General features: G+C 32.8%; 2 protein-coding genes across 3 annotated transcripts in view; one reads left to right on the top strand and one right to left on the bottom strand.

Moving 5' to 3' along the window:
• The window catches only part of LOC130449322 (myotubularin-related protein 3), a 30,655-nt gene extending 17,442 nt beyond the window's left edge, over positions 1-13,213 (top strand). The window contains exons 9-17 of one of the 2 annotated variants that reach the window (XM_056787071.1): positions 547-732; positions 1,026-1,202; positions 2,093-2,325; positions 3,861-4,048; positions 4,099-4,465; positions 5,993-6,221; positions 7,283-7,390; positions 8,296-8,498; positions 9,277-13,213. In XM_056787071.1, coding sequence (XP_056643049.1) covers positions 547-732; positions 1,026-1,202; positions 2,093-2,325; positions 3,861-4,048; positions 4,099-4,465; positions 5,993-6,221; positions 7,283-7,390; positions 8,296-8,498; positions 9,277-9,493 — 1,908 coding nt within the window. In that variant the 3' untranslated portion in view covers positions 9,494-13,213. The remainder of the gene's footprint in view (positions 1-546; positions 733-1,025; positions 1,203-2,092; positions 2,326-3,860; positions 4,049-4,098; positions 4,466-5,992; positions 6,222-7,282; positions 7,391-8,295; positions 8,499-9,276) is intronic. The other variant, XM_056787080.1, reaches the window with a different exon arrangement.
• A 6-nt stretch (positions 13,214-13,219) lies between these two features.
• On the bottom strand, positions 13,220-21,779 carry LOC130449336 (glucose dehydrogenase [FAD, quinone]-like). Its single transcript, XM_056787091.1, has 7 exons — positions 20,586-21,779; positions 19,199-19,357; positions 18,165-18,347; positions 16,827-16,976; positions 16,381-16,662; positions 14,422-14,784; positions 13,220-13,790 (listed from the first exon to the last, which is right to left on the bottom strand). The coding sequence occupies exons 1-7, from the start codon at positions 20,782-20,784 to the stop codon at positions 13,228-13,230; spliced, it is 1,899 nt and encodes a 632-aa protein (XP_056643069.1). The 5' UTR covers positions 20,785-21,779; the 3' UTR covers positions 13,220-13,227.
• Between the last annotated feature and the right edge of the window lie 30 nt (positions 21,780-21,809).

Below are 21,809 nucleotides of genomic sequence, written 5' to 3'. Positions count from 1 at the left end.
ATTTTCTTCCTGTTTCTCTTCCAGATTAAATAATTTTTCACCATTCCATATTATTAGTTCTCTGTCTGTTCTCTCCCATATTTCTTATCTACTATTCTTTACTTCCTGTTTACTAAAGTTTATTTCAAATTTATTTACCCTCCTCAGTTTAACTATGTTGTTTATAAATTTTTTCTTGCTTTTCTTGATATATCTATGTCCAATTCACATCCAGACATTTCTATTTTTTTTCTTCCTGTTTATATTCCTCATTAAATTTTTATTAACATTTTCACGTTTTTCTCAGTATTTTCTTTTTTTTTGCTATTCCATTAATAGTTCTCTGCTTCTTTTTTTATAGATTCCTTACCTGCCATATTTTGATTTTTATTCGTCTTTCTACAGGATATTGTACTACAAGTTGACATTGTGAAAATTGCCAGATTTTAGTTGAATCCTTTCTTCTTCGTGACATATATTCCGTAAGAGGATTTACAGACAGATATACAACTTATGATTCTAATTTACTTAATTCTTTATATGCATGTATATTTTTTTATTTTTCAGGGCTTTCGAACTTTGGTCGAACGAGAATGGTTGGCGTTCGGTCACAAATTCGCAGATAGATGTGGCCATTCTTCAGGTAGCGACGATCAAAACGAACGATGTCCTGTTTTTTTACAATGGTTAGATTGTGTACATCAATTGCTGATTCAGTTTCCTTGCGCATTTGAATTTTCACAAATATTCCTCGTAAGTACGTTGTTTCGCAGGATAGATACGTTTTTATCTCATCATTATTCATCTAAAAACCACGTGTAGGCAGTTTGTAGCGCGGAACCAACATCAACCTGACCTAACCTAATATTTAGTATTATTCTGTAGCAGCAGGATAAGGACACGCGGTGTAGGCTTAATCTAAATCCACAATCGGGAAAAAATTTATGTTCTGAATTGTAAGCTCGATTATGGAGTTATAGTGAAAAATATTTATTTGCACATCATATTAATTTTCAATTTTCATATAATCGTATCTTTTGTTTCAGGTGAAATTAGTGAACCATGTGTATTCTAACTTATTTGGTACTTTCTTATGTAACACACAAAGGGAAAGATCGAAATTGGTATATGGAAAAACTTTTTCCGTTTGGGATTTTTTGAATTCGCCTTGTTTCAGAAATCACTTATATTCCGTAACGGCATTAACAACATACAATAAAAGAGTAAGTTCACAAGGGTCTAATAGTTGATTTCTTCCAAATAAAAAATTAACTGTTGAAAACAGTATTAGTCTAACTGTGGTAGTTTCTATCGTTATAAAAGTGTTTTAATCCAAATTGGCACTATTTTTCCAGAAAAGTAAAAACTTTATTGCTCAAATTTTGTAGAAAAATGTATTATTTAGATTTAATACTATATTGCTTTTCGGTAAAAGACTTTACATTGTATTATATTACAAAAATCCCTATCAAAACATGCCGGGATAAGAATGTTGTAGGATAAGAGCTAAGGATGCTTTAAGGAACGGGACTTGGTACTAATTCGTTAAAATAATGATTCCTACTGCTCAAGTCGAGGATAACGACAATTTCTCCCTAGAAATGCCAAATCCTGTAAATGTAACAAATCCAATTATAAAAAAATTTCCATTCTAAATCAAAATGGGCCCTTCCTACTCATTTTTGTTATACTTGAAATTTTGAGTAGAAAAATGTATTATTTAGATTTAATACTGTAGTGCTTTTCGGTAAATGACTTTTCATTTGTAATATAATACAAAAATCCGTTTCCATATCACATGGGAGAAATATAAAGTCTATGGTTTATGATTATTTTATGCCCGATTCCTCGATTTTGTGTTACCAGTGATAAAAGGACAGACTACAGAAAGCCCTAAATAAATTTATTTCATTTTTTATAATAACAGACAATACTATTGGCAGTTCTTAACTCCAAACTTCTACTAGTATTTCGATATTAAGCGCATCAATTTATAAAAATCACTTTTTTAAATTTTTTCTTTATAAATTCTCCAATTTATTCTCCAATTTATTGTTTTTTCCAGTGCTAGTCTAAATACCATAAATTACCGTCATAAATTGATTTTTTTAAGGTATTGTGGCCTCAGTACAACGTCAGAGATTTACATTTATGGTCAGCAGTGTATTTAGGAACTATAGAAGAAAATTGCAATGCAGAGGAGAGTTCGAATTTTTCTGTTGAATCATATGAATCTTCTCCAAATTATATGACAAAGACAAGATCTTACGGAGACCTTATTAACGATGGTGAAAATTCTGCATATCACTACAGACGATCTAGCGATCCTAGTATCAAATGTGATCCGTAAGTAAAAATATTACAACTTACAGAAAATTTTCATTTCAAATTGAGGACAGAACTCAAAATCAACTTTGAGATGGAAGTAGAGATCTAATTCCTGAGAAATATTAATGTGAGCCACTTCTGTGATGTATCGTGTCCCCTTTTTGACTCAGTTTCATTGGACTATTTTATCCAATAATACTCTCAGGTGTTTAACACTAAGATATTGTAGCGTGCTGCGCTCTACGAGTATTTAGATTTCTAATCCTCAGAATCACAGTTTCTCCACTAGTTTAGGTTTCTCAAGGTGTCCATTCAGATGATAATGGCCTCTAAGAACTTCTTCTAACTCTTAGTACAGATTTTCTTTGGTTGATGTATTCTTTCAATGTATCAGAGCTGATTCCGCTAAGGGTTCTGGTTAGAAAAGTGGGTTTTTTGCTAAATTATTCCTTCTACTACCAATTACTGTATATAAAATTTTCCATAATTCTTGACAAAGTTTGTACTAAAAAATCTTGCATTTCATTGAATTTTTTCAATAGATCTTGAGAGGTCTGTTTTTATAGCAAGTCACCACCTCTTCTATAATTGAAGCCTAATAAGCATCACAATTGAATTGATCTTCTCCTTATTCGTGAAAATATGTTTCTAATTTTCAACAACCTCTATGGTAACCTAGTAGTTGAACTCTATACAAAGTGTTGATGCCCATAGTTCATTCACATTATACTGGTAGAGCCGTTAAGCTCCTGATGCTCTTTGAAAAGCTAATCAGACGCTTTGGCTTGAATTTTTCGACAAATTAGGGTGATTCCTAACAAGCCGATGAAGGAGAAACTGCGGTGGTTTGGTTCTACTACCGGTTGGATACCATATGACTGTTCTTCCGTGAAGCCGGTATCGAGTTGTCCCGCTAGACTCAAGGCTAGCTGCAGATTTGATCGTCGATCTGATTTTACCAGGTCCTAATGCGAATTCAGTTTTATTGCTTTTAGAGCCAACTCGTTGTTCGAGGGGAGTTTTTGGATCTTTAACAGGCTTCACCTGGACCTCCGAGTTGCTTTGGGGGTAGTGGGTTCCGTAATATGGGAAGAGGAGGTTTGCTAGGGTTCCTGATTTTGAAATTTTACCAGGCTGGCTTTATCGCGGATTAAACCTATCAAAATTAGACGTCTTCATTACCAGCCCCCCTCCTCATGTCCACATGGTATGTCCGAGGAAGACGACCGCTGAGCCCCTTAACATCAACAAAATTGAATGTCTTCCTTGACATGGCAGTGTTAATGTTGGTCTTTGTATAGAATATCATCTAGTAACGTTCTCTGGATAAATTTATTGTACAAATCGCCTTCAATTTGACAAAATAAAATGTTTTTAAACAGTCTCTGTTACAAACACTCTTCCAAGTGAACCAATTTGTGATTGCATTTATTTTGACCATGGTACTTGCTAAACTTTTAGATATTTAGTGTGCCCTGTACGTGTTTGAGTAAATATCTCAACTATGAAAAAAATTGTGTACCACTCTCAAATATTAAGTGTTTCCATTACAGAAAATTAGAGGTTTTAACGTCGAACGGATCGGCTATGAACGGACATGATACGGTACACTTGGAGGTGACGAATGGTTCCGACGACGCAAACGATTGTAACAAAGATTGCATGTACAATGAAAATAATTCCGAGTACCAACCAACTACTGAAGAATTAGACCAAGAAGATGAAAAATTATTTGATACAGGTAGCTATTTTTTTTCGTGATCTAGTTTTTTTTTAATTAATTTATTTCAGACCAAACAGATTTCGGAGAACCACCTCCTCCTGTACCAGAACTCCACCGGAAACCTTTAATAAATGTAGAATTAGATCGAGAACAACCCGAAGGGTCTAAAAATTGTAACCACGTGATTATAGAAGGGGATGTTGGTGAAAATTCCATAGACATAAATGGGGGGGCACCGTTAGAAAATGATAAGACTGTCGTTAAAGGTGATATATTAAATCATAATAATAAGGGGGGAAACGAGACTTGTACAAATATAGACGATAAGTTGGATGGAAGTGTTTGTGTTAAATATGCCAATATTGGAAATATAGACAATGAAAGATCGAATGAGACCAGCACTGAAACACTTGTTGACGATGACAGCATTACACCGTAAGTTTGTTGTACTTTAATAAATGTATAGATCGTATTGGACTTTTTTTTAAATCTCGTTTTATTATTTTTTTCTTTGGATCGTCGTTACTGTATCTTGGACACTAATAAAGAACGATGCTGTTAATTAAAACAGTGTCTTGTACAGTAGGATTGGAACATTTAGTTTGTCTCGTCAACTAAGATCATTAAGACACGGTACAGTTATGATACAATTATTAATTTTAACTACGACACTTTAAACTTTCTTGAAGCGTTATTCCTAGCTGGTGGTTACGGCGATTATTGGAGTATTGTGACCAACTTGTTAGTATGCAGTTAACTGTCTTGCATTGCTGATACTTAGAAGGATCAGAAATCAGAAGCGACCAATACATAGTCTGCATATAACAACTGAGTCTCTGTGACTCATGGGGGTTGGTGTTGCAATTTGCCCATCGGTCGCTTATTCTAGTTATGAGATCATTTTAAATTTGTATCGACTAACTGTGGAGGTTAATCGACGAAGCTTCTTTTGCAACTTGATCTGCAAGTTCATTTCAATGCATTCCACTCTGAAACGGTATCCGGATTAAAGTAATGCCAACACCAAATCTTGCAAGACGGTCAATAGGGTCAAGAATATTATGAATAATATCGTCTTCAAAGCCTGGATGATTGCATGTAATTCTCCTCTGAGACGCTAGCGAAAGTTTGATTATTTGGTGTGAATTGGCTACAGCACAACCTAAGCTGACCTCAGTTTAAGATGCATCAGAATTTTATTACAGTGAGTTGAATTGATAATAAAGGAGACTGATTCGGATAGAGAATATGCAGGATTTATATTATACAGGAGCATTTGTTTAGCAGTAAATAGTTTTTGAAATATCAAAGGATACAAAATGTAACATTTTTCATCATTCCGATCACAGTTGTGAATGAATTTGATAAAATGAAAAAGTTTTTACCTCTAGTGTGCCAGATTTATTTTACAATATCATTTCTTTAATAGTAAGTAGTGTTTGAAATACCAAAATAAAAATTTCTCATCATTCTGAGCACTATTTTGAACCGTTTCGATTAAATAAAAAAATAGTTTCAGCATTCGTATTTTGTTTATCAATTACCTTCAAAAACTCAAGTAAGTCTATTGTTTGAATGTTTGAACAAGAAATTTTTTGAATATTTGACCTTTATTCATATTTTTAGCTAAGTATGCTTCAAATTCATATCACACGTCCCCTATTTTCCTAAATTGCTTCCCGAAGACATTAATTTGTTCACTAATGTGACTAAAAGTGTCATTTATTCCTCGTACAAGGAAAATGTGAGTAGATGTGTACTGTAAACAAATAAAAATACAACTATTGCTCAATTAATTTCTCTATCATTGTATATTACCAATCAGATATCAATTATACTTGGATTTGTCTGAACTACAACTATTTACCTGAATATATTTCAAATTTATGAAATGAAATAATTATAAATTGGGACTTGATCGATTTAAATATACTATGTGTCCGATAAAAGATATATTTTTAGAGGCACTATTGGTAGTAACCATAATGGCATCCCTCGAAAAAGAGAGAGGTCAAAAAATTCAAATTCCTCACAGATGACAACCGATAGTAACGGTTGGGATCATTCGTTACACATTATGGCGCACCACAAGAACATATTTTCCTATCAAAATCCTTTAGGCGAAGACGGATTAGTCATACTACGTTGTGAGGTTCAAGAAAGACTCAACCAGATCATTGAGGAAAATCAAGTAAGTTCATAATAACAATAATACTAACTATAAAATTACAAAATATTTATTTTATGAAGTTGTTACAGCAAATATTTAAATTGAATATGATTTAAAGGGTGGGGAACAAAAAAATATTTAGTTGTAACACAAAAAAATATATTGGGTCATATTTTAGTTAGGGTTCTTGAAAAATAATACAGTGGCAGTTTTTTCCCTTATGAACTATCACCAATTCGATATATTTCAATTATTATTGCTAATTTTCAAATTAAAATGGCGTCATTATAACCAAATGATTAAATTGAACAAAAAATAAAATTTTGATACAATTGGTCTTTACAAATGATTAAAATAAGATTCTGATAATGATGAATGTGAAAAAGTATATTGTGGACATAAAGGTACATAGATATACAAAGGAAAATTGATCATATAGTTATTACTTTCTAATAATTAGTAGAAAAATCCGCTATTGAGTAAAACCCTTTTCTTTTCAAGTCCCTAATGAAATTTCATATATCGACCATAAGCTTTTAAGCTGCGTTCAGGAACCATTGAGTTATCAAAGCTATTTTACATTTAATGCCTAATTCGGCATAAGACTTATATAAATGATTTATTTTTTAAAAAATTGTAAATCAAGTCAATTTAATTGCATATTTTCCAGTCAGACTTGAACCTGCGACCATTCGACTGCAAGCGACTACCTAACCTAACGACCATCAAAGCATTTTTATAATAAATCGTTGTGCGACATAATTCATGTATAACATCATAATCAATAGATTAATAATTTATTTTCTCAATGAATATAACTTAGAAATGACAACTTTTGGTTAGGATATTATAAATCTGCTGTGTTCCAATGTAGCGCCATCTATTAGTGAAATTGTAAATTTTGAGTTGAAGGCTCTATAAAATTATGATTTTTATATAAATGAATTTATTAAATTCACTCTATTTTAATAAATATTTCATCAATTTTTTTTCAATCTCTCTTCGATTACCCTTGAATATTCGGTACTTAGTAATCATAGTTATGATAAAAGATATGACTTTTAATAAATATTTTTATGCAGAAAGAAGTTGAGAGTCTTAAAAAGGATCTGTACGCCGCTAGAAAAAATTTAATCAAGCAACCTCGTGCGAAATGTACCCATCTTGACTGTGATCGACAAGACGATAATGTAAGTATACTTATGACCACATAACTCATAATTTTTCTGGAGCAGTTTTTTTCATCTGTTGAGTGTTACCCACAAAGTGAATTTAGTGACTGCGAAAATGGGGACAGCATTTAGTAATATATTTGTTTCTATTCCTAATGCTGCTGAAGAAAGATACTTCTACCACACTCTGTGTTACTTATCTCAATGAGACAATGATTCTAACCTCACATATCTTCTGTTATGTAATCTAACCTATAAATTGATCGCATAGTTTTTCATTTTTATCTTCTATGCGAATTAAAAAAAGACATTATCAGTAGCCTCCTACATCTATGGAACAATCCTAAATTTGTTTTGGGTTAGTTATCGGTTTGCTCCAAACCTCTCCATGGTGGTATTATCTTCACATACCGATACTTAACTGCCTCTTCTATTCTAAATTCTTCTCAATGTAGATTCACCCTAATTGTGTTTGCTATTAAGATAAATTCGAGGGAAATATCTTCGTATTTGATCTATTTCGATCCTCAACCCTTTTTCTAGCTTGTACTATATTCAATTCCCTTTTTCATCTGAAGAGATTATATCACTTTCCGGTGTTGAATCTGGTAAAGTCTCGTATCGTGTTGCTGTTACCATCGAGTTACCTCTTATCCACACTGTTTCATTTTTTGGTTCTTAAATTTTCTTACGGTTCTTCTAAAACCACCAATGTAGGGCTACTTTATAGCAGGCTCTTGGACGTACAACTTTCATTCTTTACTATTCCTGCTCAAATATACCACCACCTTGACTAACAAGAACTCCTTCAGCTCCCAGGAAGGTACAGGTAGATACTTAACCCTTCTAAAATAGTAATTAGGAGTTGATATTGTGATTGTCAAACCACCAACTGATTACAGTGTTAAATTGATTGTTTCCAGAATTCCGTTGTTGAATCCGTCGGTAGTACAAGCGAAGGACAAGCTTCAGCAACCGGAGAATCCTTGAAGTCTGATTTTTCTTGGATAGAAGAAGGTTCCATTATCGAATGTCCGCGGACGTTATGGGTACCTGATCACGCGGTTAATAGGTGTACAGGATGTGATACAGAATTCTGGATGGGAAGGAGAAAACATCATTGCAGGTATGCGTTGATAAATGATGAGAATTTTTTCAATACATCTTTCTCCAAACATAATTTGATGTTTCTACTTGAATGGTGAAAATAATTTTTAAGCCCTAGGTTTCAAACGAAATGAAGTCACTTCAATAATTTATTCGTTAGACTTCCAGTTTTTTCTCATGTTTTTAAAAGTGAATTTATGAATATAAATGAAATACGAGGGAGGACACAAAAATAACTAAGATTATTCAAAAAAAATATATTTAATTCCAAATTTTTCACAATACAAAGTTATCCCATTGAAAATACTATATATTACAAAAAGTTGTTCCACCGATGCTTATAACTATTTCAAATATTTTTTGTACTCATCTGTAGAAATGGCTGACAAATCCTTTTTTTTTCTTTTCCAATGTTGTGTAATCGATGTCCTCATATAATTTCTTTCATACATAGAATCAAGAAACATTACACGTGGCTAGATCAGGTGATTAAGGTGTCTGAAGCAACTAATTTTTGCCAACAACTATTGAAGGGAGATGGTTATCTGTACAAGTGCATTGTTATGATGAAAAACTAGTTTTCTGTATGCCAAAAATCAAGTTTTTCGACCATCATTGTTTTATAATCCTCTCAACACTTACAACTAAAAGGTATGATTGGCGATCTGGGAAGAAACTCCACTTGAACTCCATTGGATTTAAACAAAGCAAATCAGCTTTCGGTTCATATAGATTTGATTCATGTAGATCATAATAATTTTTACAAAACCACGACGCAGATTTTATGATTAACTCAGATATTTTGATTGCAGAAAATGCGGGAAGATATTCTGCGCGGACTGTTCCGAACACAGCGCCCCCTTACCATCAGAACAACTATATAATCCAGTACGAGTTTGCCGAAAATGTTTCGAAGAATTAAGAAGGGACTGTACACAAATTCCTAATCAATGTAAACAAACTAACCCCCAATCAACAAACGCAAATACCCAAATCGCAGCTTCGAGTAATTAATAAAAAGAATATTTTTTCAATATGTTTATTTGCGATATTGTGAAAGGGATGCTATTGAATGTTTTTAATTTGGTTTTAAAGTGTATATAGATATGTATAAAAAGTTTTATGGTTAGGTGAATTTTTTGTATGCCCTTGTGATGCTTTAAATACTATAAAAACGAAAATTTGCTGCATATATAATCGAATTTTTATATCCGTTTGGCGCTTAAAAAATAATCTCAATTTTATTTTTTATTGTGTTCAAGCTGAAAAATATTTAAAGAGAAACTACCCAGCTATAAGACTTTTTAACAATTTGTGACGTTCTATTAGTAAATATGTAAATTTTATTTTCAAACAACTATTCAAAAGACTTTTGCACCCAGTGTTATTTTGGATAGAGATTAAAAAATTCCTGGAAAATATTTATAGGTTTTTTCCATAATTTCAATCTCTTTAACTCTAATTTTAATCTATTATCGCTTGTCTTATGACAGTTTTCCATTTTATAACTGCTTTTCCATTTGGTATCTTTCCTAATAACTTCCTTTCGATGTTTTCTTTTGCTTTTCCCATGATGGATCTCATCCAATTCCAATGTCTTTGTCACAAATTTTGATCTATCATCTCTAGTTTTATGACAGTTTTCCATTCTTCCTGTTTGTTTCTTTCCTAACAACTTCCCTTTGGTGTATTCGTTGAGATTATTCTTTTGCTTTTCCCATTATGAGTCTGACCCAATTACAATGCCTTTGTCACAAATTTTAATCTATCATCTCTTGTCTTACGACAGTTTTCCATTCTTTAACTGCTCTTCCTGTTTGTTTCATACCTAACAACTTCCTCTCGGTGTATTCGTTGAGATTATTCTTTTGCGTTTTCCATGATGTCTCAGATACAATTCCAATGTCTTTGTCTCAAATTTTGATCTATTACGCTTGTCTATTGACGGTTTTCCATACTTCAACTGCTCTTTCTCTTTATTTCTTTCCTAAAAACTTTTTATTTGATACTTCTTGTGCCACATTATCTTTGCCTCAAATCTTGATCTTTCATCTCTTGTCTGACAGTTTTCCATCTTATAACTGCTCTTCCTCTTTGTTTCTTTCCTAACAACTTTTTTTGATACTTCTTTTGCCACATTGTATTTGTTTCAAATCCTCATCTATCATCTCTTTTCTTATGACAGTTTTCCTTCTTATAACTGCTCTTTCTTTTAGTTTTTTCCCCTAATAGTCTTCATTTCAATATTTTTTTCGCCATCACTTATTCAGCGTTAATTAGACGTTACTATAGTGTAACTATGGTCAATTCTTCATAATTAGATTATAAACCGTGGCCCATATAGAGCTCCTGATAGGCCGTCGTGATCAGTCTTCTCCATTTTTAACGAAATACAATATCTTTGTCTCAGATCTTTATTGGAAATCGGTTGTCAGATGTAGTCATCTTCATACAATTCTTGTTCTTTCGTCCCTAGAAGCTTCCATTTTTCACACTTGTGTTGTTATTTCTAATCCGACATTCTTTTAAAGTGATACTTGACTAGACAGTGGTTTGTCAGAACACCTACCACCAGTTTAGTGTCGCTTCTAGAAAAGTTCTTCAGATTTTTTAGCTGAAGTGGTTATGAATCTTTTGGATTGTCTTAGACGTGGAGTATTTCTTCATCCTTTCATTTCGTTGTTGATGTGGCATCTTGTGAGGCCACAGTAGGGCTCTGGTTCTAGGTATAGAGTCCTTGTCCCTTTTTTGATAAGGTTGTCCTGTTCCTCATTGTCTGGTATACTCTGGTCGCCTGGTAGGCTCTCACGCTAATGTGGACGTGCACTCAATAACTTTCAGAACCTTCAAGGGTACTTGGTTATCGTAGAGAATATGAATGTGCTTTTCCCTTAACTTATATTATGGAGAGCACAAAATAGTATGAAAATTAAAAGCACAACTTGAGTTACAATTGTAGTATCTTGATATAAAAAGTCATTTCCTCAGATGCATTAAAAATTTCAAAAAAAAAATCTAGATACAAATTACGATACATTTTGATCTGGCTTTAGGATCAGACACTGTGTATATAATATACGCACAACAGTTTTTGGTGAAAAGTACCAGACCAAGAATCAAATTTCTTTCAGAATTGAATAGTTTGGTTTGGTGAGGTCTAATTAGCTCTAGTCTTTTCGTTGGAGACACGGTCTTCTTGTATAAATCGTGTATGTAAAACTTTTTGTAAATATAACCCACCAGCTAATTTGTTAATGTTTTAAAGACTATTATTTTTATAATATAATAAAAAAATGCAAATTGTACCTTATTTAAACGGTAAAAGGACTGAAATTAATATTTTACGTCGGTAGATAATGTATTTTGTTATAAAAACTTAACACGTTGACTGCCGTGCTATGCTAGATATAATAAAGCGATTGTTAAATATTAACTCACGCATAGATGGCAGTGAGCGTGTTAAGAAAAATACACATGAATAGTTGTGTCTAAACTTGTTGAATGTTTTCGTCCTAAATATCGATAGGTAACATTCCTTTCACGCGATATCGTAAATGATTTTTTCAAAAAATTCGGATACTTTTAGAGATTTGTAACAAAGGAACTATGACAAGTGTTTTTTCTCAATTTGAGACTACAAAATTGATGTTAAAATGTCCAAGAGTATATTGAAATATTAATACATTTGTCATTAGGTATATTGAAGATATTTAGTGAATAAAACTTATTTTAAATTTAATTTGGGTGTTTTTGAATTTACCTTCAAATTTTACCAAAAAAACTTTTATTCAAAATAAAAACAATTGTATAATAATCAATTGTGAATGATGAAATCATTGTTTACAATTAGAACACCTCCAAAATATTCTATAGCTGCATATTGATATAGAAACAGTTATTTGAGAAGAAGAAGAACCTAATCAACAAAATCATCTTTATAACCTCTCTACATTGACCCTTTAATTCTATTCCTTTTATCTCCATTTTTTCTAGTTCTAGGATTTTGTTTTCTACAATATTTTCTTCTATCTCTTTTTTTCTGATAATTTTATTTTCTCTATTTCCATTCATACTATTTGTTTTTTATCGTTTTCCCCATTTTTTCAAATCTATCTAAGATTTTTTCTAATGTGTTTTTTTTGATTTCCTGAATTAAAAGCAACAGATAACAGATGAAGAAGAAAAAAATAAATATGACAAAGAGTAACGGACACAATACAAAACTAAATAATGTTGAAGTAACAAGTTGTAATAAGACATAAAGTGATGAAAATTACAAATACAGTGCGAATAAAATAGAATGCTAGACAAAAATTCCTATTGAACCTGAACTCTTGGCCTAGGACAATCTGAAAGATTCTTAACCATGAAGAACTTCTCGTGATGACCAGAAATGATAGTAAACTGGTGGTCGGTATTCTGGCAGGTCAAATACCACCTTAAAACGATACGCATTGTAGAAGGCGACAACTGCAGATTCTGTAATCTACTCTGCGAATGTTCTGCCCAATTCGCTAAAAGGCTTAAGTACCTTGAAGGAGTAGTAATAATACCTAGGTAAGTGGGACACAAGAACCCTAAAAACTAACCTCCTTTGGAAGGACCCCACAATATAATCTACAATCTAGGGAATAAAAAGGAAAGACCATAATGACGAATATAAAAGTATGTAAATAATTCGTTATAAAATAAACATTTTCATCACAAAGTAATAGGGGTTGACTAATTATAAAAAACATGTCCATAAATTATAGTTTATTATAAAATTTTTTGATAAAATCTGAAACCCTTTCGCCTATCATAATAGCAGCAGCATTGGTGTGACCGCTTAAAAAAGGAATAACACTAACATCAGCAACCCTTAATCCTTTAATACCACGAACCCTAAGTTTATTATCAACCACCGCTGTTTTGTCAATTGTAGGTCCCATCTTACAAGTTCCCATTGGATGATATAGTGTAACACTAATGGTTCTCAATGCACACTCCCAATATTCATCAGAGTTGAACTCAATATTCTGGCAACCATATACCGGATACGGACTTAATTTAGCACCATTACTCCTAAACGCTTTGGTATCTAGAAACTTCTCTATATATCTTATAGCCTCTATCATTCTTTTGATGTCTCTATTACATTTATCGGAATAGTAGTTACCGTAAATGAGAGGTTTATCATGAGGATCAGCTGATCGTAATTGCACTTCGCCAACAGACATTGGGTGAAGTAAAATTGGTGCTATGGTCCAAACTGGTTCGTTTTCCAAAGGTTCGTAAGTGTAACTGTACAATTCGTCCGTTATTCTGAAAGCTAAACATACAACGTATTATTTTTTGCGAGCAAAGTATATGGTAAGGTTATGTGTGGTCAATAAAAACGAATAATGCTTAGAGATTCGAGCAGAAACCAGAGGTTAGGTTGGTAGCTGCACTGGAACTAGACCAGTGCAGGTCAGTTCATAGGTTTGTTCTTGGTAGCTGCACTGGCGGAACTAGTTCAGGAAGTGTACACTAAAGCGTTTGTAGCAGAAACAGCGCTAGTGTCGCTGTTCTTAGTAGCAGTGCAAGAGAACTAGTTCACCCAGTTCACTGTACTGCTTGCACTTAAGAAAAAGAAGAAGGATAAAGAAAAAATTATTCGATACAGTGTTTGAAAATATTGGAGAGGTAGAACCAAAGTCTCGAATTGTAGCTTGTGGAAAATAATTGTAGAAGCAGTTGAAGACAGATTAGAAAGAAAAATAAATAAATAATAAAGGCCTGCAATATAGTCTAATATGAGAAACTTAAGAGACTAAACATCATCAAACGGCAGCTAATATACTTAAATTTAGTTTATTTTTTTAATCTTTAATGAACAATAAAATTGAGTACCTCCTTACTAACATCAACTAATAGACAGTTTCATTTTTACTGATAAAAAAATACAATTTAGTAAATACCTTGTCTGAGAAAAGTACCGTGGTCGGTTCCAAGATATCCTCTAAGAAGTAAAAATTCTACATCCGGAGAATTTGGGGAATAACTAGATACATTCGTTCTGATAAAACCAAGTCCTTCCACTCCTCCCATAGTAGCAAACGGTCCTTCCCCTTTCGTTACAAATTTTGGGAGGCTCGTTAAGTAGGATATCCAAGTTTGATCCCAATCAAAATACACCGGAAATATAGTTCCGTAAAAACAAACGTGATCGAGCATCCCCTGTCCAACGGGCAAATCCTTTATGACCGGTATTCCGAATTTTTGTAAATGGTGTTCCGGTCCTATTCCTGATAACATCAATAGTTGGGGCGAATTAATAGCTCCTAAAAAATATTACGAGTATTTAGTATATGAATAAAAATTTTGAAAGAAGTCTTTGTCAGCTGGACTATGAGCTTTTTCGTTATGGGATTGTGGCAAAATTAAACACCAAAGTGTACTAACTCTAATATATTTCCGTGCTTTCGAATACTTATGTATTCATCTTCTGAGACTTAATTAAATACCAACTATTATTAATTCCCCCAAGTTTTTAATAGTAGTCGTTGTGAGTATTTTTTTAAATTGAAAAAAAAATCGATACATAACTGTACATGAATCACTATATGCCTGGAACGAAAAAATGGTCAATACAGATGATTACAAAGGTCGAACCTGATCCGAAAAGGTCAAAGGCGACAGGAGAGTAATATGCATCATTTCTGATAAAATAAAAGGAGAGAAAAAAGCGGCCGCATTTGGAGGAAAACAAAGTGTTTTTCTCTTGAAACAAGTCCTACTGGAAGGATCACGTTTTATAGAAACTTTTTATTGAAATAATTATAGTGAATTCTTTTTCCCAATAAAAATATTCTCGTGTACATATTCTATTCTTTATTATGGATCTTGTAACACCCTAGAGAAGTGAGACTTCCAAAAAAGTAAATTTATAATGTTTTAGGGTAACTATAGTTACAAAATACATAATTTTCACGAAAAACTAACCCATGTATGAAAAAATAAACGACACCAATTGTTGTATACAGAAAAAAACTGTTTATTTGAAAAATGTCATTCAAAAATTGTGCTGTTGATATGCAAAGTGAGAAAATGGGAAAAACTACCCCTTTTTTTGGGTAACTTTAGCTAAATACATAATTTTCACGAAAAACTAACTCATGTATGAAAAAATAAACGACACCAATTGTTGTATACAAAAAAAAACTGTTTATTTGACAACTGTTGTCAAATAACTGTGCTATTGATATTCAAAGTGGAAAAATGAGAAAAATTACCCCTTTTTAGGGTAACTTTAGCTAAATACGAAATTTTCACGAGAAAATAACCGAAGTATGAAAAAATAACTGAAACCAATTGTTGTATACCGAAAAAATCAATTTATTTGAAAAAGGTTGTTCAAAAATTGTGCTGTTGATATTCAAAGTGGAAAAATGGGAAAAGTTGCCCCTTTTTTAGGGTAACTTCAGCTAAATACATAATTTTGTCGAGAAAATTACCGAAGTATGAAAAATTAAACGACACCAATTGTTGTATACAGAAAAAATTAGTTTATTTGACAACTTTTGTTCAAAAATTGAGCTATTGATATTCAAAATGGAAAAATGGGAAAAGTTACCCCTTTTTTAGGGTAACTTTAGCTAAATACATAATTTTCATGAGAAAATAACCTAAGTATGAACAAATTAATGACATTGATGGTTGCATATAGTGACAATCTGATTATTTAAAAAATGCAGTCTAAAAGTTAGTTCAGTTGGTTTTTAACGATAAAAAATGAGGGAAGTCACCCCTTATGGTACTATTTATAATCATCGATCGATATCTATACAAGAAATACAGTGCTGTTCTTTTTTATAACAAATTATTGTCTAGTAATCAATATTACCAATAAGATTAAACATTAGGTGATATTAGTTTACCTGCACATAATATCACCTCTTTCCTCGCTAGAACAACAGAAGTTTTACCATCTTTTTCATATATTACACCTTGAGCCTGCTTCGTTTCTTCGTTGATGATAATTTTCGTAACAAGAGCCTTTATTACTATATCTAGATTACTTCTGCTGGACGCCGGTACCAGAAACGCTCTACCTGTACTGAATCTTCTACCGTTGCGGGTTGTGGATTGACTTGGAGAAACGCCAATTTCGGAACGTGGAGAATTGTAATCAACATATTCCAAACCTATCTCGGCCCCACCTGTAATCATTTTTTATTCATTATTATCAATAGCTACTGGAGTTGTTCACGTACGAAGACAGTGACTGTTCCACCATGTTTATGAAGTCAAAACTTGAGTTATTTTGTAGTCGGCAGTCAAAATGTTTATTTTTCTAAAAGATTTGTATCCCACTAGACTTTACCTTCTATTGCTGCATCTACAATAGACGATCGGTAAGTGTTTTCAACGCTTAAAGGCCCAGTGGTATTGTGATAATCCATATCCGCTTTTCCTAGGTTATGAGCTCCTTCCGATTTCAAAAAATAGGGTAAAACATCCTTGTAGGACCAGCCTTAAAAAAAAAAACAATACTATAAGGTATTATTTTTCCGTTTTTGAACTGTCGAGTCACATATTTTCGTTTTAATTTCACCAGTTTAACTTTACCAGAATCTTTTCTTTCCAATAGTACCAAAAATTTATCTATCGTTAAAATTTTTTTATTCCTTTATTCTTATGGTACAAAGAGTGAACTTGAACAAGAGATAGGACTGAGAGGATACAAAAAGGACACATAAAAGGGAGAGACAACACAAAAACAAATGATGACAGGAGATGAATCAGAGAGAGATATAGATAAAGAAAGACAATACAGACATAACACAAAAGCAAGCAGAAAATAAACAGAAAGGAAAATGAGACAGCGCATAGGAAAAAGACAAAGAAAATATACCGAAGAGGACACAGAAAACGGGAGAGACAACACAAAAACAGATGGAAACAGGAAAAAACTGTACAGTGATGCATAGGAGACACGGTGAGAGGACATGGAGATGAAACAGAGATAAAAAATACAAATAGGACATTGGTAGAGAAAGAGAGACAACAGAGAATCAAGCGGAAACTAGACAGAAAGGAAGCTGAGACAAGACATGGAGAAGAAACAGACAGAGACAACACAGAAAAAAGCGGAAACTAGACAGAAAGGAAGCTGTGACAAGACATAGATACGAAATAGACATATAGATAGAGAGAGAGAGAGAGAGAGAGAGAGAACAGAGCACAGAAACATAGACTGTCAGACAGAAACTTTACATTGAGGAGATTCTGAGACAAGATATATGAGACAGACAAAGAGGATACAGGGACTAGGCAGAGAGTAGAAGTAACACTGAGAGAGGAGGATACAAGAAAGAAACAGAGAGAGACAAATAGAAATTAGAGACAGAGGGTTAGAACATAGACTAGGTAAACAGAGATAAACAAATCGGAAAAAAAATGTTCAAGGTAGATATAGACTAGGAAGAGACAAGACATGGGAGGCGGACAAAAGCACACAGACAACAAAATTAGAGAGAGAGAGAGAGAGAGATAGAATGCCATAATTTTCAATAGTGATATCAATGACAGTTTCTTGTTATTTTGGTTTTAGTTATTAAGGAGATAATCTTCGTGTTTCTGGTACTATTATCAATAGATGCTGGATATGAGGTTAGCGTTGAGGGTTTTCATACTTATTTTTAATTTAAAAAAAAAATACCTTTGTTTCCTAATTCTTCCCATTTGTCGAAGTCTTCCTTAGCGCCTCTAGAATATATCATAAAATTGAGCACACTAGACCCACCTAACGCTTTACCTCTTGGACACGGCATTCTACCATCAACCAAACCCCATAATGCATTTTGCTGAGGTTCCATTGTATATGACCAATCGTAGATGCTTCCTGAACAAAAAAAGTTATTGTTATATCAATATTATTTCCAATATTATTATAAGTAAGTATAAGAAGAAGTTGAGGGGGAATCACCGAGTTAAAATCCACATTTAAGTACACTCTCCTCCATTTAGAATCACAAAACACGGCAATTTAGCGTTTTCGAGGTCTTAGAATCCATTCATCGAGGTCCCAGATGTCGTAGTACTTTCACTTTTTCTAATAATTCAATTGGTTGACTTCCGGTTCGACTTTTCAAGCTAGATTTATGAATTAAACAAAGGGTTTTATTTTTGGGGACCTATTTCAAAATGAACTTTTATTTACATTCGAATTGGGAACTGTTTCTTGTTGTTGTTAAGCAACCAAGGAATGGATCCATTTTCTGGTCAAGCTAGATTTACTTTAGCTTCTATTAGTCTAGGTTTACTTTAGCTTCAATTAGGTTTAGTTTATTTTACTCTAGCTCCAATGAGGTTAGGTTTATTTGACTCTAGCTTCAATTAGGTTAGATTTACTTTAGCTTCGATTAGGTTAGATTTACTTTAGCTTCAATTAGGTTGGGTTTATTTTACTCTAGCTTCAATTAGGTTAGGTTTAGTTTGCCTTGGATTCTTAAAAAATGTAGAGATATAGGATCTGTACATCTTGAAGGTCACTTGATCCTCTTCTACTTCATAGGAAAACTCCGGTTCAAAGACTATCGAACATCACGTGCATGATGCGGAGGTGCACGCGGATTGGTATGATAGGTATTTTTGAATTGGAATTCATTCTTAAACATTTGAAGATTCGATTGATTTATGATTGTTCCGAAAGGATTTATGATTAAACTAGGTATACATACGATATGAAAATACCTTGGAAAGTAACGGCGAGTAAAGGAACGTCGACATATTCGGTTTCAGGAACACCGGCTTCCAAAAGGCATATCTTCCAATCTGCTATTTCCGATAATCTGGCAGCCACAACGGAACCGGCTGAACCACCACCTACTACGATAAAATCGTATTCTTCGGCTAAAATTTAAGTATAAGATTAGAACTTCTGGGTTTATAAACGTCGTAGAAAAAATATAGTTTTCAATTCGTGTTCATATTTAACACTACACCACATAAATTCTATTTTGATGCTGTTAGATAGTCAAGAATAGAAGATAACTGAAATCCACTGAGTTCAAGCATGCGCAAGTGAGTATATGAAAATGGAAAATTTCAATAGGGGCTAAGATGTATGGATGGTTGTGGAAATGAAATTGAAACTTGATATAAAATCTAGATGGTAAGAGGGAATTGTATGTCTTTTAAAAGATCTTTGATACCTTTTCACAACTATTCAAACTATCGTATATCTATTTCAAAATGGCTTGCATACAATGGTATAATGGAGTTTTTGAAAGTGGGCACTTTTCGTTGGGACATCATGTATAATATGATAGGAAATCTGTGCTCCATTTGAGCCCCAAAAGTTTGAGAGCCACATAATAAAGCGATGGTGTCAGCTTTTTGTCGATTCTATGGTACTAAAATGGCATAGAAACTATGAGAATCCACTTCGTTTTTGATAGATAATTCAAAACAAACTGAGGTGTTTCTGGTCTGGGATATACCATTAAGTACACGTCCAAACTAGCCTGGGAGTGTAAAAAAACTCTAAAAGCTGCAGCTAACAGAAACAAAGTAACCCTAATCAGGCCACCAAATAATGAAGAAGCAAAAACTTTATATCTTGAACCAAAGTCCCACTGTGGCCTCTGAGATATCACATCAACAACAAACTGAAGGATCAGATGAAATATTAAGAAATGCTCCAGGTATAATATTCATACTGTATCAGTAAAGAAGTCTGAGAAAGTTCAGAAACGACATAAACTGATATTTAGATACCTCATGAGATGTTTTAGGTCTACTTAAATCCTACATATACAGTATGGATACAAGGCAAGACTATTTCTTATTCTGTTTCATTTTTTTAATAAATTTTCGTTTATATGCAAGTTTTAAACTTTACTTTTAGTTGATATGACCGTTTTCTGATAATTGTAATCATATACGTTATGTAGTCTCTCAAAACCTCCCCGATATTAAATTTTTTGCTCTAACCACCCACCCTAGAGTCCTGATACAGTTCCCAATGATTCGATAAAAAAATTTGTATAACCACGTCTCTTAATATGAAATATTGAATAAAAGTTGAATATTCAAAGTTTGTATCAATCTAAATGTAATTAGGAAAAAATGAATATACCTGGTGTGTCTGTTAACGTCCATATTTCTTCATCAACTTTTATAATGAATTTTTCATACAATCTGATCAGCTCATTTGCAACATTTGACATATGCATCATAGCAGAACCTTGTACACTTCTCCATATGTTATCTATCAAATTGGATTTACTTCTGGGAACCAAAAAAATGATAAGGGACATTAAAAAAAATAACTTCATCGTCCCCTCGATATTTAAAACGCTTTAATACCTTTTAGTTATACCAAACTATCTTGTAATCTTTTTTATATGTTTTACATATGTTTTAAATAATTAAAAATAATAATTAAAAATTATTATGACATTTTTCGTTTATTACTGAGTCAATTATATCATTAAATTCAATTTTTATTAATTATCGTAAACGTTTGTTTCGTGACAAAATTAGTAGACGTGAAAACGACCTCCTTTATTGTTTTTCCACGGGAAGATAAACTAGAAATAATTTTAATATACCAAATTCCAAAAATACAAAAATATGCGCCACAAGGACAGTAGGAAAACAACATAAGAAGACCAGGTGAACAAAAGAAATACAAGAAGTAATAAAGAAGAGAAAAGATCATAACTAAGAGGAGTACATAAAACAAAGTGAGTAAGTAAAGAAAAAAGTAAGAGAAGCTAAAAAGAAATTTCGTGAAGAATCCAGAGAAGAAATGAACAAAGAATATGATAACAACAACAGAAAATGTTGGAATAGCATAACAGCATCGGAAGGAAAGAAATAAAAGAAGATAAAAGGAATTCGTTAGTAGAAAAACAACATAAGAGAACCGGATTATGAACAAATGAAATACAAGAAGTAATAAGGCTACAGAACGACCTCGACGTTTTACCACAGTTACTGAAACATCTCCTCCACTGGGAGCTATATGACGATGATGAGGATGGAAAAACTGCAACTGTCAAAACTATAAAAAAAATTGAAATGATTGTATACTTGAAACATACTTCAATCATAAGTTATTTTAGATAAAAGCAATGAAAAACAAGGTGAAAGTTTTAAGACAATTGGTAACCCTGATAGTTGCCACTGTACTGAACACACTGTTTACACTACCACTTCACCGATACTGCGTTTAGATAAACAAGTTATCATCTTCAGAGACTGTTCACCAACTGTTCCAGAAATTCCGCTTACCACTGATTTGATAGCCAATTTCCTTTCCATATTTAATACGATCTCCTTTATATATTGAAATAGA

The sequence above is a fragment of the Diorhabda sublineata genome, chromosome 1 (assembly GCF_026230105.1).
Source record: "Diorhabda sublineata isolate icDioSubl1.1 chromosome 1, icDioSubl1.1, whole genome shotgun sequence".
Lineage (NCBI taxonomy): Eukaryota > Metazoa > Arthropoda > Insecta > Coleoptera > Chrysomelidae > Diorhabda > Diorhabda sublineata.
The sequence above is the reverse complement of the archived record's forward strand: the minus strand, read 5'-3'. Positions and strand labels throughout refer to the sequence as shown.